The 13,369-nt window shown below is 41.3% G+C and overlaps 1 protein-coding gene across 1 annotated transcript in view; it reads right to left on the bottom strand.

The window, feature by feature from the left end:
- RTEL1 (regulator of telomere elongation helicase 1) overlaps positions 1-13,369 on the bottom strand; it is a gene marked incomplete at both ends in the record, with an annotated part of 36,265 nt that overhangs the window by 3,143 nt on the left and 19,753 nt on the right. The window contains 13 exon segments of the mRNA XM_079543335.1: positions 225-328; positions 835-1,020; positions 1,523-1,690; positions 2,392-2,634; positions 4,415-4,531; positions 5,024-5,161; positions 5,864-6,074; positions 7,532-7,627; positions 10,007-10,170; positions 10,252-10,270; positions 10,272-10,330; positions 11,816-11,969; positions 13,049-13,172. Coding sequence (XP_079399461.1) covers positions 225-328; positions 835-1,020; positions 1,523-1,690; positions 2,392-2,634; positions 4,415-4,531; positions 5,024-5,161; positions 5,864-6,074; positions 7,532-7,627; positions 10,007-10,170; positions 10,252-10,270; positions 10,272-10,330; positions 11,816-11,969; positions 13,049-13,172 — 1,783 coding nt within the window.

Genomic DNA, 13,369 nt, shown 5'->3' on the forward strand with positions numbered 1-13,369 from the left:
GCATTTGAAGGAAGCTGAGAAAAGTTCTGCCTTCAGTCACACTCCAGAACATGGAAAATGAAGATAACAGAGGAAACGTTCAAGTGATAAACTTAAAATGAGTGTTGGATTTTCTCTCTGCCAACAGAAGAATTTGATTTCCAGGGCCGTTCACATGGTTCTCCTGAAAAGCACAGCAATCCCTATCAGTTTCAGGAAATAGTGAAACTAATAAACAAGGTAACCTTTAAGAACTGTTCCCAACATGTTTTGCAGCAAGTGAAGATGCACAGTGGGCATTTTAAGGGTACATCATCCTCAGATTTGCAGTTAGGACATTGGTATCTTCCTACAGTGCAGAGGGGGAGAGAGGAAGAGAGAGAAAGGAAATTACTAAGTTCCATTGACCACCTGTGAAGTTCTCATGCATACACACTTCCACCACTGCAATCTAGAAACCAGTGACCATGAGTTCTATGAAATTCTTTTATCTTAATGCAACACAGGGCCCTGTTGTATTACTTTTCATATGACCTCAACTAGATTTCTTGGTGCTTCAAATTCCCGTTTAGAATGAGAATTTACATCCTTGCTTTACAAGGAAGTTGTTGAGAAAAATCTGTTCCCAGGAAACTATTACATCACTGTGATAAAGATAATGAAGTACTTGGATGGAACAGATGCAGGTAGCAGTATAAATTCTACTCTGCAATCCATACTACACATTATTGCACCCGTGCAAATACAGGCAGGAAACAACCACAATTTAACAGAGCACCAGCATAATCCTCAGTTCTACATTTGTTTATTCCTGCAAATAACAGAACCACATCTACAAAGCTCACCTATACCTACCAAACTCTGGATCCAGCTCCAGTGGTAAGCTGGGCACAACTCCAGGAGCTGTGGGTGCTCTCACGTGACTCATTTCTTTAGATACTTCAGCCTTTGGTAATTCAAGTTTGCATTTCTGGCTGAGGCACGAGGAAGAAGTCTCTCCCCCATTTCTTTCTGGAACCTCGCTCTTAGGAACATCTCCATCTGACCATGAAAACAATAGCACACGACACAGTAAAATGCAAAAACACAATTCACAGCAAGTTCAGTAAGTTCTCATTATACAAGAACAAAAGAATTTGAATAACTTCTTTTGACCCCTGAAGTTTCTGGTACTTCACACACAACATCATTACTGAAAGAGTCTCTTTGTGGTGAAATAGTTCCATGGTGAACTATTCTTAGACAGAGGATCCTGATTCGCTCTTGCCCCTCCTAGGTGCAAAAAATTCCACCTTCAGTCATAACACATTTCACAGTTGGCCCTATAACGGATTTTCTCCTTGTTTCCTCATGCTTCCCATCTCCCACTGCCTTCCAGCCTATGCTTGTTTTGTTGGTTTTTTTTTTTTTAACATGACTTGGAGGTGGCCAATTGCTTTGACCTTCCTTTACATATCATTACATACCACAGCCAAAGCTGTCAGACCCTGCTTATCTTGACACTCAACAGGAGCCTAAGCTTCAGAGAAACATTCCTCCTCACCTTGGTTAGGGCAGGTTGCTCTTTTAGTCAACCATCTCTCCAGAGTTGCAGCACCTTTTTCATTCTGCATCTGCTGTTTCTGTTCATCACCACCAACTGCTCCAGTCAGATCTTTACACACCTGCCTGAACTGCTCCTTGTGATGCGGCCGCACAAACATGGTAAACCCTGCCAAAGGAAAGGCAGTGAATGCATAGGGCAGTAAATGGCTGACTGTGAAAGAGTGGTTATTTTGGAGGAAAGTAATTCTCTGGAAGATGAGCAAAATCATCCATAGTCCTCAGAGCATCTTCAGGCTTTTTGCTGTGCTTAATAATCACCAAGTTTTCCTTGCTAGAAGACAGATGAGTATTTAACACCAAAAACAATCTCAGCTTACTGGGAACAAAGAACTTAGCACTGCTATAGCTAGCCATGAGACCTGCAACAGTCAGGAGAGCAACATTCAGCAAGTGCAACAGTCAGCACTGCCTTGTCTAAGAACAACTACTTGTAACATAATTGAGGAAGGAAAAAAAAGTAATGAACTCAGCTGACTGAAATCAGTTTGACTGAAGGTTTAGACTGGAATTACTGAATTTTACTCAATTTTTTTTTTTCTTGAAGAGTTCCCAACTGAACAGAGGTAACCTTTCAACCTCAGACTTTTTTTGCTCTCTGCATAGTGTTCACTTACTACAGCATTCCTGCTACTCCACTTATCTGGTTTGCCAGAGTAAAAGATGGAAGAGGGGATGTTTAGCAATGCTCCCAGCAGTGGGGAATTTGTAAGCTAACTACTGAGCAGGGAAAGGTTATTCTTCACACGGGATCACAGCACCGACATATTTTTCTCAACCGATTAAAAAAGGCTTTAAAACAACCCTTACTTTGCAGGAGATGAAAGTCTTCTGGCCTCTCCGTGGTGAGGGCTGCCACCACTGGTATCATAGCATCGTAGTCATCCGTTCTCTTGTAAGCCAGCAGCGCCTCGTGGAAGCGGCTGTAGGCGCTTTCCTTCAAAGCCTTTTTCACATCATTGAGGTAGGTCACCCTGAGGACCTGGTGCTGATCTCTCCTTGAGCCTGAGGCATTTTTCCTGTCTTTACTCACAGCTTGACTGGTGTTATCCCCTGAGAGGCAAAGAACACAGATGAGCAGTCCTCTGTGCTCATTTCTCCTCCTTCAGAGAGGGGTTCCTAAACCACTTCAAACCACTGCAGCTTGCAGGCACACGCCCTGCTCAGACATGACTTTGGTGCTCCTGGCAATGCCAACTGAGCAAATCAATTTCTGGGAACCTCGTTAGCACCTCTGGGAGTTTAAAACCTCTCAAATGGAGCAATGTGTGAGATGGTCACTGAGGAATGAGAAATAGGTAACACAGAAGTGACTGTGCACAGAGGTCAGCAGCAAATCAGGTTTCATGCTATCCTTTAAAAGAGCACAAGCATTATAAATAGATGGCTTACCCAACTACACGGCCTGATACACAAGCAAGTAAACCTGAGTGCAATTTTTAAAGATATTTCTTTTTCTAATACCAGAAGGAGGTGTCCTTTTTCACCCCCAATGGGAAAGCAAAAAGCCAAAAGAGATTAACCCACCCCAAATAAACAACTAGATAGATGGTGCAGCGAGACAGCACCAGAGAAGACAGGTATAGCTAAGAACATCTTGCTAAACTCCAAATGGGCTTCTTTTCAAAATGTCAGTGTCTTGTTGCTGGCAGGTTTTAGCATATTAGAAGCATGTTTTGCATATCAGAGGTATGTAAACGCAGGTAAAACAAGTAATAAGCTGATTTAAATTAACCAACCACATGTTTTGGTATTTAAATCTTTATCCTTCACAGAGATAATGAGCTTCTAAAAGATGGAATTACTTCAACTTTGGGAAAGGGGAGAAAGATGGGTGTGAGTTTTCTCTTTGGCAGCTTCTCACAGGAGCAGACCCTACCCAGGGAGTGAGTCACAGGAATGCTACATACATTTATTCCTGTTATTTTCTTAATTGCTTTGAACAGAAACAAACTGCTGTGTAGATCAATCTCACAGATCTCGGGGAATAAAATTACCAAAGATTATTTCATGCCAGGGTTCTTAAAATCCAAAATAAAACCAGGAAATTCAACAAAAGAAATAACGTGGCCTCACAGATGAAAAGCTTTCAAAGCCTTCCAGGAATCGTTGGCTTTCTATTTTATTATTTGTATTTAAGAAGAAAGGATTAGCCTGACTATTCTTTACCCTCTTAAGACAGACATCTAAGCTGCCCAACTAATTTCCTTGTAAGAAACACAGAAAATTCCCAGCTGTTCTCAGGAAGATCAGTAATCACAACAGAACTGAGCCTTTGACTGCAAGGGTAAATACTGGACAGTAGGAGATTGGAAGGACACAGGTAGAGATTATGTGTAATTGTGAGAATATGTTTACTGGTCCCTGTTTCTGCAGAAAACACACTGCCCACACTAGGATTGTATGCAATCCTCATAACAAAACAGGAACTGCATTTTGCTTTATACCTAAATTCAATCTGACCTCATCTAAAATTACATTCTCCAAACATCTCCTGTTCACAAACCCTGGGCAAACAGGACACGCAGCAGTCTTGTCAACTCACCCTCTCCCTCACTGAGACACATAGGTCAACATCCAGTGCAAACTTCTGTCTTTAGTTGGTTCCTTTCATATCCACCTTGATATGTGACTAACTGGTGTTTGTGCTGTACAATCCTTGCTGACAATTCTCAGCTACCCTCACTCCTACCTACAGTGAGCTGCTGCTGGTCCACTGTGCCAGGTGAACACAGGAGACACTGGTTCCCCTTGGGAGAATTTACAAAGATTTACAAACAAAACATAACATGCAATACCTTAGGACTGTGATTTTACTTAACACAAAGCATACCTGCACTGGTCTGTCCTGTTGTCAAGTGAAATCCTCCTTGGTTCAAGTGGAGCCCAGCATTCAGCTGAGCACATGAGTTCTCTGAGAAGGTTGTTTTCCGCCGACTCTCTTTTTCTTCTGTTCAAGCAAACCAGTTTGTTAGCAGTGAAGGAAGAATGAAAACAGAATGATGTATTGCAAACCTTGTCACCCCATGATGAAAACACTTCAAGTAGAGTTATTTCTTTGTTTTGAGGGGATGAACCAACACCCTGCTCCTTTAGCATCTTACTGCTCCAGGATTTCAAAGACTGCACCAGCTGTTCACAGTTCTTGTGGCACTTTGGGGGTAGCAAAGCAGCCAGAGGAATGCACACAGTTTTGAAATCCACTGATTGGGTTTGAGGTACAAACATCAGTAAAGCATCCTTTTGAAAAAAGGATGGCACCATTACTACCAATGCAGCAGCCAAAGTGCAGGCATCTGTGCATGCTTGTGGCATGGCAGGCAGGAGGGCCATGCAATGCAGAGATGGAGCTTCATTTTGAGTCATCAAATTTGCTTTTCACCCTTGCATTTTTACACACTTCATCTCGCTCTATGATTAGACAAACTCTAAAGTTCCTCACCTATTTTCTTTGCCAGTCCTTCTCTCTCTTCCAGCAGGAGGCTGTGCTCAGGTTTGTACCCACAGCCCACCCCAGTCAGATTGCAACATGCTTCATCAAACTGTTTCTTATGGTGAGGTCGAACAAACTGGTAAAATTCTTTCATTAGAGATAGGGAAGAAGAATAAATCAATCAAACAAGAAAAACAAAAATCAGTCCACAACACGTAAAAAATGCTACAGAAATTTATGATGGTAGGACTTCTGGGTTAGTGCAGTTAAATAGCTTAAAGCCTAAATGTTGTTCTTTAGAATTTACGTAAGTACACTTCAGAACAACACTGAGTGAAGTTACAGAGCAATCTGCCAGCAAAGCTGGAGCTAACAACTGTAATTTTTCCACTGTAAACAGGAAGCAATTTACACATCATCTCACTTCACTGTAAAATGCCTACGGACCAAAACCTAAACCTCACTGCAAGTCAAATGAACTTCTAAAGCTGCAGGCACACAAAGCCTGAAAACTACAAGTTGCCTATTAGCTGAATGTGGCAATCTAGTGTTCTCTTATTTGTAGAGCAAGCAAGGCAAACTGGGAAAGAGATTGTGGCTATTATTCCCAAGTGCTCGTATTTCCACTCCTTAGCCTTGCATATAGCCTTACTCAAGTTGTAAATTGCATAACTATGCTTTTTTTTTTTAATTTTTGGCAGATGAAAGAAGTGACAGAAAAATCTGCCCCTCTGCTCATATGCACAATAAACAATCAGTGACATCTTCAGATTCTCCTGCCCTCGTGAAACAGAGCCTATCTAAAGCACAAAGTCATGCCGTATAAACACAGCAGGGAACTCATCGTACCTCGCAACAAGACATGCTTTGCTTCATCCTCTGTAAAAAGGGAACTCATTTGAGACAACATAGTGTTGAAGTCAGCTGTGCTCCTGTAGCGCTGAAGAGCCTCAGAGAAGAGATTGTAGTTTTGCTGGCTTAGGGTCTTCTTCACTGTTGCAATGTATAAGGTTGCTCGGGCCTTCTTTGGCTCCGTTGGGTCTGCTGCCTTGTTGGCCAGCTGAGGAGACAGGAAGGTTTTTCAGTAGACAGGATGAGGAGAGGAGCTATCCTCATGGGTATTGAGATGAAGTTCACGTTTACAGTCCTGCAGCATTCCTCAAACATTTGAGACTTTCAGGAGGCAGAAGGTATCTTTAAACACAGAGTAGTGACTTGGACTGCACACAGAACAGTGCAATGCTCTCACGTAATGTGTGACTCTTGTAATAAAGGTAGCAACACAAGAAAAGCAAATATCCACATTCAAAGGATGGAAGGTGGTCATGTATTTCAGTTCCTCTAATACAGAAAATCTATACTACTCTCTAGTTTTGGGAAACATTTATGCTCCATAATCACAAGCAGCAGGAACTGGAAAAAGATTCAGAATGAACCCTCCTTTATGAAAGTGCAGATCACAATGTTCTTACTCAGTTTCAACATGTGTAACTATGACCCTTGTCACACATTTTCAAGCCATAGGGCAATCTTCTGAGGCATAAGTATACTATTAATTTCCCCAGATGATTATCTTATCTATTCCTAAAACATTGTTCCTAACATCTGTATCTGCTCTCCTGTGAAAGAAAAGCAATGATATTCATCTTCTCTACTGACAAAACTGACTGCTCCAGAGGAGCACCTCCTGGAGAAGGTAGCCAAGTTTCATTTCACAATTCTATCCTTAGAATAAGGCTTATTAAGAGAAATGAGACCAGCTGCAACTTTCAGGGCCAGGCTGATTCATCATAACAACAAACTGTAAATACAACCTTCTGCAATGAACCTGTTCCCTTCCTCACACCTTGGATACCAGCACATAAGGATCTGTGACTACTCTATTAGTTCTGGATGCCAAGTGACTGGCAGACTCTGGCAGAGACAGAACCCAGCTGGACAGCATCTTCAATGACTACTGTCATCCACAATCACTTGGGATCCCCATGAATTCATCACAGCTCTCAGGCAATAAGCTGCATTAGGATTTTTACCATGTTTTCCTTCATCCTCTTAGGAAACAACACAAAAAAAATGCACAACTGCTAACAGGATGCACATCAATGCACAACAGGAGGGGAGGGGGTCACAATGTCATCACTGACCCAAACCAAGCTGGTCAGTTACATTATTTGAGGCTCTACTACCAATAGAAAAAGAACAAATCCACTCACCACACAGGGTGAATAATGAGGTGATGTTAGCAATGTAGTTACCATCAAAGAACAATGCTTTGCACCTAATTCCACCTGAACCTTTGTGCTTGACTGGACTTGCGATGCCTAAATCTGAGAAAGAGCATGTCAGAAACAGATTTCAGATGGGCACTCATGAATATTTATAATTTAGAAAAAAAACTAAATTTGTTTTGGCATCAGCATCAGTCCATGTCAGTCATCTGCCTGCCTGGAAGTTTTCAATTCAAATTACAGCATTCTACATATCAAAAGGGTGACAGAGACACAAGAAAACACGTACTGGATTGCTGACCAGCTTTATTTTCTTCCTTCCTCCTTTCTGCTCATCTGTTAACCTCTTCTCATACTGAAGGGAAAGCGTTGACAGACGTTGTGCCTACAAAGATTAATTAAAAATAAACAAAAAGCTCTCCAAAATGCTTTTCAAAGTTGTAATCTACTTAATTTAGCCATTTTTCCACTAGTAAAGCTTGTTAATCCAGCTTGTGACACCACTCAAAGTGAAGCAAAGCAACCTAAATTATTGCAAAGGGAACTATGGCACTTACCTCCTTCTGGAAAGTAATGATCTACTGCACGTTTCAGAAAGACAGAACCAAGCAGAGGAAATCAGAGTAGATTCCTGATGAAGCAAAGCTAGGCTTACAGCTAACTGTTTCAGAGTAGGCCTGGGGGGTACACAGGTGTGGAACTGATGTCTCACACAGCCCTCGCTTTCATGCCTGAAGTACTTCTCACTGAAGAAACTGTCACAACTTCTCCTGGGATATTGAGAAGCCCAAGCAGCCTCACAGGGAATAGCAGGTCAGATGGGAGGAGACAGTATTAGAAACTCCTGTGGTTCAACAGGTTCTCTTGTGTTCCCCATTTCCAATAACAAACAGTTGCACTTGTACAACTGCGAGTGGGAACACTGGCAGGCACACAGCTCCAAAAGCTAAGTGCATGGCCATAAGCAACAGGTTGCTTAACAGCAGCCTCCAACACTAGCATAAGTCAGTATCAACCACATTGCAAGCATTCGTCTGAGTAACAGATGAAGCAGTGGGATAGGCCCATATTGCCCACTGATTTCTACACACCTGTTGAGAAAGCAGGTACTTCAAGTGATTTATTTCTTTGCTCTTGCCCAATAAAGAATTTCTTAATGAGTATGTGACTATCAGTCCATTTTCAGAATAGCATGGTTTAATTTCTGAGAAGAACCTGTGAACAACTGTACTCCACTGTGGGTTCTAAATGTTTGTTCAGATCATAAAGCTTCAGAGACAAACTAAATTAATCACACATTAAGCAATAAAAAAACAAACTAAGCACCAGGCCAGTGGATTTGCCAGCTGCTGATAGTCAGAAATAGAACCTTCAGTGCACTCATAACACTGCAAGGAGAGTGAATTCCAGACATATCTGACCAACAGAAGTGTCCATTTAAATATATTCTACTTAAGCGTCATGTAACAGAATGAACAACTGGAATACAAGCTGCAAGTCAAACATGCATGATACATTGCAGTAAGTCAGAAGAAGGTCCAGAGATATCTGTGTATTCTAATCCCAGACTGCCTATGAGCAAAATGTTTAATAGCATGATGGAGAAGACGTAAGGCCTTCACAAAGTATTTCTCACAAGGAAAAAACAAACTCAAGCCATTCTTTCAGTGGACTGAGATACTACTTGTATTTTGATTTTTTATTTGAGATGACAAAGATTTGTTTCCTTAGAGAGAAATTTTCAGCCTAATAAAATCAATTCAGAATGACAGCAGCTGAATTTCAACATGCAGGGTTGCAGGGGTACTGTGTAACTTTGACAGAAGATAAGAAGAATAAAGCTCCCATGATGGATGGTGAGTAAAGCTCTGAAAGCACACAAATTGTACAAGCAGTCCAAATGCAGTGGTCAGTAAAGAGCGCAACGCTCAACTTGTGCAGTGCTTCTGAAGGAGCCAGAGTTCAGCTACATCTCACTGCCACTTTTGGTGCAGCACAGGATGACCACAGCCTTCTGCAAGCCACAAGCAAATAGTAACGCTGTACAGGAAGATGGACACAAGCTGACTCACTGTCAAGTCATCAAGACCGCCAGCTTACTTGACTTGAGGAAATCCCAAGCTAGACCAAAAGCAGTGCAGCTGTGTAACAGGACACCCTTCCCAGGGTGACAAAGCCCCAGGAGATGTGCTGGGCTTTCCAAAGAATGAGCTCAGACGTCCTTACCATGCCATGACTAAAGTGCCCGTGGATGATGGAGCTCATTTCTCATCAGCTACACACAAGCAAAACATTCTCTGTTTCTTCAAGCTCATACATTCCATCTGTCACAAATCTATTCCCATTGATATCCCTTACAGCTTTTTAAACACTCCTTGGATATTCCTTACACACTCACACGTTCCCTTAAGCACATTCCCCTAACAAACTGCTTAGCTAAGTTGTTCTAGATGTTTCCTGGAGTCTAGTCATCAGTCAAGCCTCACTTTTTTCTTTTTTTAAAGAGCTCTCCAGCCTGCAGTTAGCTTCCAGAACCTACATGGTCAGCAGTTATGAGGAACAGTCCAAGTATGTACACACTGCTTATCTAATTGAATGTGGCAAGGAATCTCTTTGTTAAACTTAACTGTGAGCATCTGCAGATTCTAGTGCAATTAGTTTTTCCTCAAGAGGGCTGAACTGGTGCTACAAAATCAGTGCCAAACTCATTTTGCTTCAGAGCCAACAATTTTTACTTATTACTTTGCTGCAGCATCGTCATTACCTTTTCCTCCCCTGGCAAACCATCATCTTCCTCCACCTCTTTGCTGTTCTTCTCATTGCGCTCCAACGCATCCAGAAGCCCAACACATTGTCTTCTAGGTGAGATCATGTCTTGCTCATATTCTGTGCAGAGGCTGGATGCTCCACCTCCATTTACTGGCATTGCTGCACAAGGCAGATAATAAATTAACATTTTTGTGCTTTCTCTTGCATTTTCTTTGACTTAGCAATACCTCAAAATCTGACTTAGCAATCCACAAAGATGGACAACGAAGACCTGTTGTTTTATCTCCTCTTCCATCTCTTGCAGAGCTGCTTTCTATGACTTAGGAAGAAGACTGCCTTGCTCAAACATTCCCAAAAACATCTCTCAAACATCTGTTATCACAATTTGACGCACAAATTTAAGTCAGGACTTCTCTCAAACTTCTCCTAAAGGAATATCATATTTAACGTCACAATGGCTTAGGATCAACGGAAAACAAAACCTCTACTGCCACAGTTGTCTGTGTTTGAATGCTACAATTTATGGATTTCCCTACAAACAACCAAACAAACATGAGCTCCTGCTCTTAAATGACTCACTCATTAAAAACAACAATGAAAACTTCTTAAAGAGAACGTAAGAGATGCTAGGATCTCACAGTATTAGCAGCTATAAGACACAGCCACCACAATGTACCAAGAATACATATTCTCACTCTTCAAAATCCACGTGCAATTGTTTTTAAATATAAGAATATGGATCCATCAGTGGTGTTTGCTACTTCAAAAAGGCTCTCTCTTCGAAATACATTTCCTCTACCTTGTAAAATGAGTTACATAGAGCTGTTTACTAAGAAAAGTAATTGTTTTGAGAATCCAGGCATCTTTAGCTACAAATCAAAAATGCACAAGTAGTAAGAAGCTGGTAGTCAAAGTTAGGATTACAAGTGTAGCTTGCTGTTACAGCTAAGAAGTGCCATCAAAAGCTTACACTGAAAGAGTTACATAATTTAGCTTTTCCCCTCTACCTTCACTTCAGCCATGTATTCCAACCCATCCTTCAGGATGGATCCATCACTCATGTGGATGAAAAGTAAACAGCTGAGCAAGCTCATCTGAATAGCTCTGCAGCAGCACAATAGATGGATTCAATGTGAATGCACAGCTGGAAATTGAGGGAGAAAAAGGAGGTGGCCAAGAAAACCTCTTTATAAAAAACAACCTGCAGTCAGACTGGCTTAGACTTAAAGTGAAGTCTCATCCTCAGACTCAGTCTCACACTTAGTCATAGCTTCTTTGGAATCAGTTTATAAACACACTTCATTGTGCAGCTCAGAAACGAAGCAAAACAGGCTGGAATGTTCTGAAAGAATCTCTGATGTGAGAAACATTTTATTATTTTGCATTAGCTAACCACAGACTTTAAAATACTGTTTTCTTTGAAGGCCAACACCCTCTTTCTGTTTTCTTACCCAGATCACCACGTAGGACTAACTAACTTCATCCAACTGAAGGATGGAAGAAGGGCATACGAAAGCCAGTGCTAGTCAGAACAGAGTTTTTATTCAGAGCTTTTAATTTTTGAAGAATGATATTCCACTAACTTCCCTGCAGGAGACATTCTCATGCCACACCTTTGTTCTGTAGTTGCAATTGGTACTCTAATTTCCTAGCACCAAGCTATGTCCTTTCTGATCAAACTTCAACATTGTTCTTTGAGCCCTTTGCATTTTTCCCCTCCTATCCCAGTATCCAATCCCTTACTCTGTCTTTCCTGCTTTATCTTAAAACAACAGAGAGTGTATCTGTGAGGACATCAACCTACCTATCCTTTTCCTCTTCAAACTGGGAACATGGTCATCCAAAATTTTGGCTTTCTGCAAGGAGAGGATCTGCTCAGATGAAGTAGAAGATTCCACATCATTTTCACTCAGGGTAACAGCAGAGCCAGAAGGGCATTGTGCAGCAGGCAGGGGCATCTGCAAGCAGGTTACAAAAAGTTACAGTTGGCAAAAGCTACTCTTCCACTCCACTTCCTCTGCAACCAGAAATCCTGCCAATGGCCTGAAGACATCACATTTGTCCCAAAGACTCCTAACAGCAAGATTGTTTTAAGTGTTCTGGATTTTTGTGCTTTTGGTGACAGGATCAAATAACTAGAAGTTGACACATACAGATGAAGTGCAGCAAGCAGGCTTAGCACTAAATGACTCTTAGAACAGAAAAGGCACACACCACTGTTTAAGAACAATTGCTTCCTAACAGCACTCCTGCACATCAACTCCTTCTGGCAAAGCACACAGGGTTGAGGTTCTTATTTACGATAAAACTCCTATTTATCATCAGAAAGGATCATCGTGTCATCCGAAAGTCTGAAACTTATGATTTTGAACAACTCATATTTGGCCAAAGTATCTTCCAGGAAATTATTCAAGTCTGCTATGTTTATTTTAGTCCTAGTCTCCATTTGGAAGCCAAGGAATTTCCCATTCTGGCTCTCAGCCCATTTCTTGCTACGCCTTTCTCCAGCACATTACGAAGCCAAGGATTAATTTTTATATCAAGCAACTGCTACTGAGAAAAAGAGCTTCTTAATGCAAAGAGAAACATCATATTATTAAAGATGACCCAGTGATGAAGCATAATAACTTCTGGGTCTGTCTCACTCTTTACATCAGTCAGCTTAGATCTACATTTAAGGGTTTGACTGATTTTTTTGTTGTTGTGCATAACCTCTCCCAGAGGGCCAGGAAGTTTTTTGATACTAACATCAGTTTCTGTATTTGTGTGCCATCCAGTGGAGACACTGTTTGTTTAGGAGTGACTGGAAAAGGAAGTTTTTTTTGTGATCTAACCTAATGAGTTGTGCAGAGACAACACATCCTGTCACAGCTCACTCACATACACTTCCTTTTCCACAAAGCTTCCAACGATGCCCCAAAAGAAAAGTTATTTAGAAGTTATTTAGTTATTTAGACTCCTTCACATCTCTTGCATCTTAGCATTTCTATTACTATTAAAAAAGTTTTTAGTCTGTTTGCTTCTAAAAGATACTTGCAATTTCTTGAGCAACACGGAAGAAGACTGAGACACTTCTGACTGCATGCCCAAAGTTGTCATAAACGTTCACGTAAGGGCGGACCCACGAAGGCAGCTTGCCTCTGACATTATCAGTTGTGAATCTATGTAGGAATAGGAAAGGAAATAATTATTTGCCAGATGGCCTAAATGAACTAAAGAAATGCTAGGACAAGGGAGGAACAGAAAGACAACGAAAGAGTGAAATAGTGCAGCAAATATAATAGACTGCACACAGGAGAAAAGGGCTCTGTTGTTATCATGTGTTATGCCATCACCCAATTAATCTCATTCAACCATG

The sequence above is a fragment of the Tetrao urogallus genome, assembly GCF_951394365.1.
Source record: "Tetrao urogallus genome assembly, chromosome: 16".
Taxonomy (NCBI): Eukaryota; Metazoa; Chordata; class Aves; order Galliformes; family Phasianidae; genus Tetrao; species Tetrao urogallus.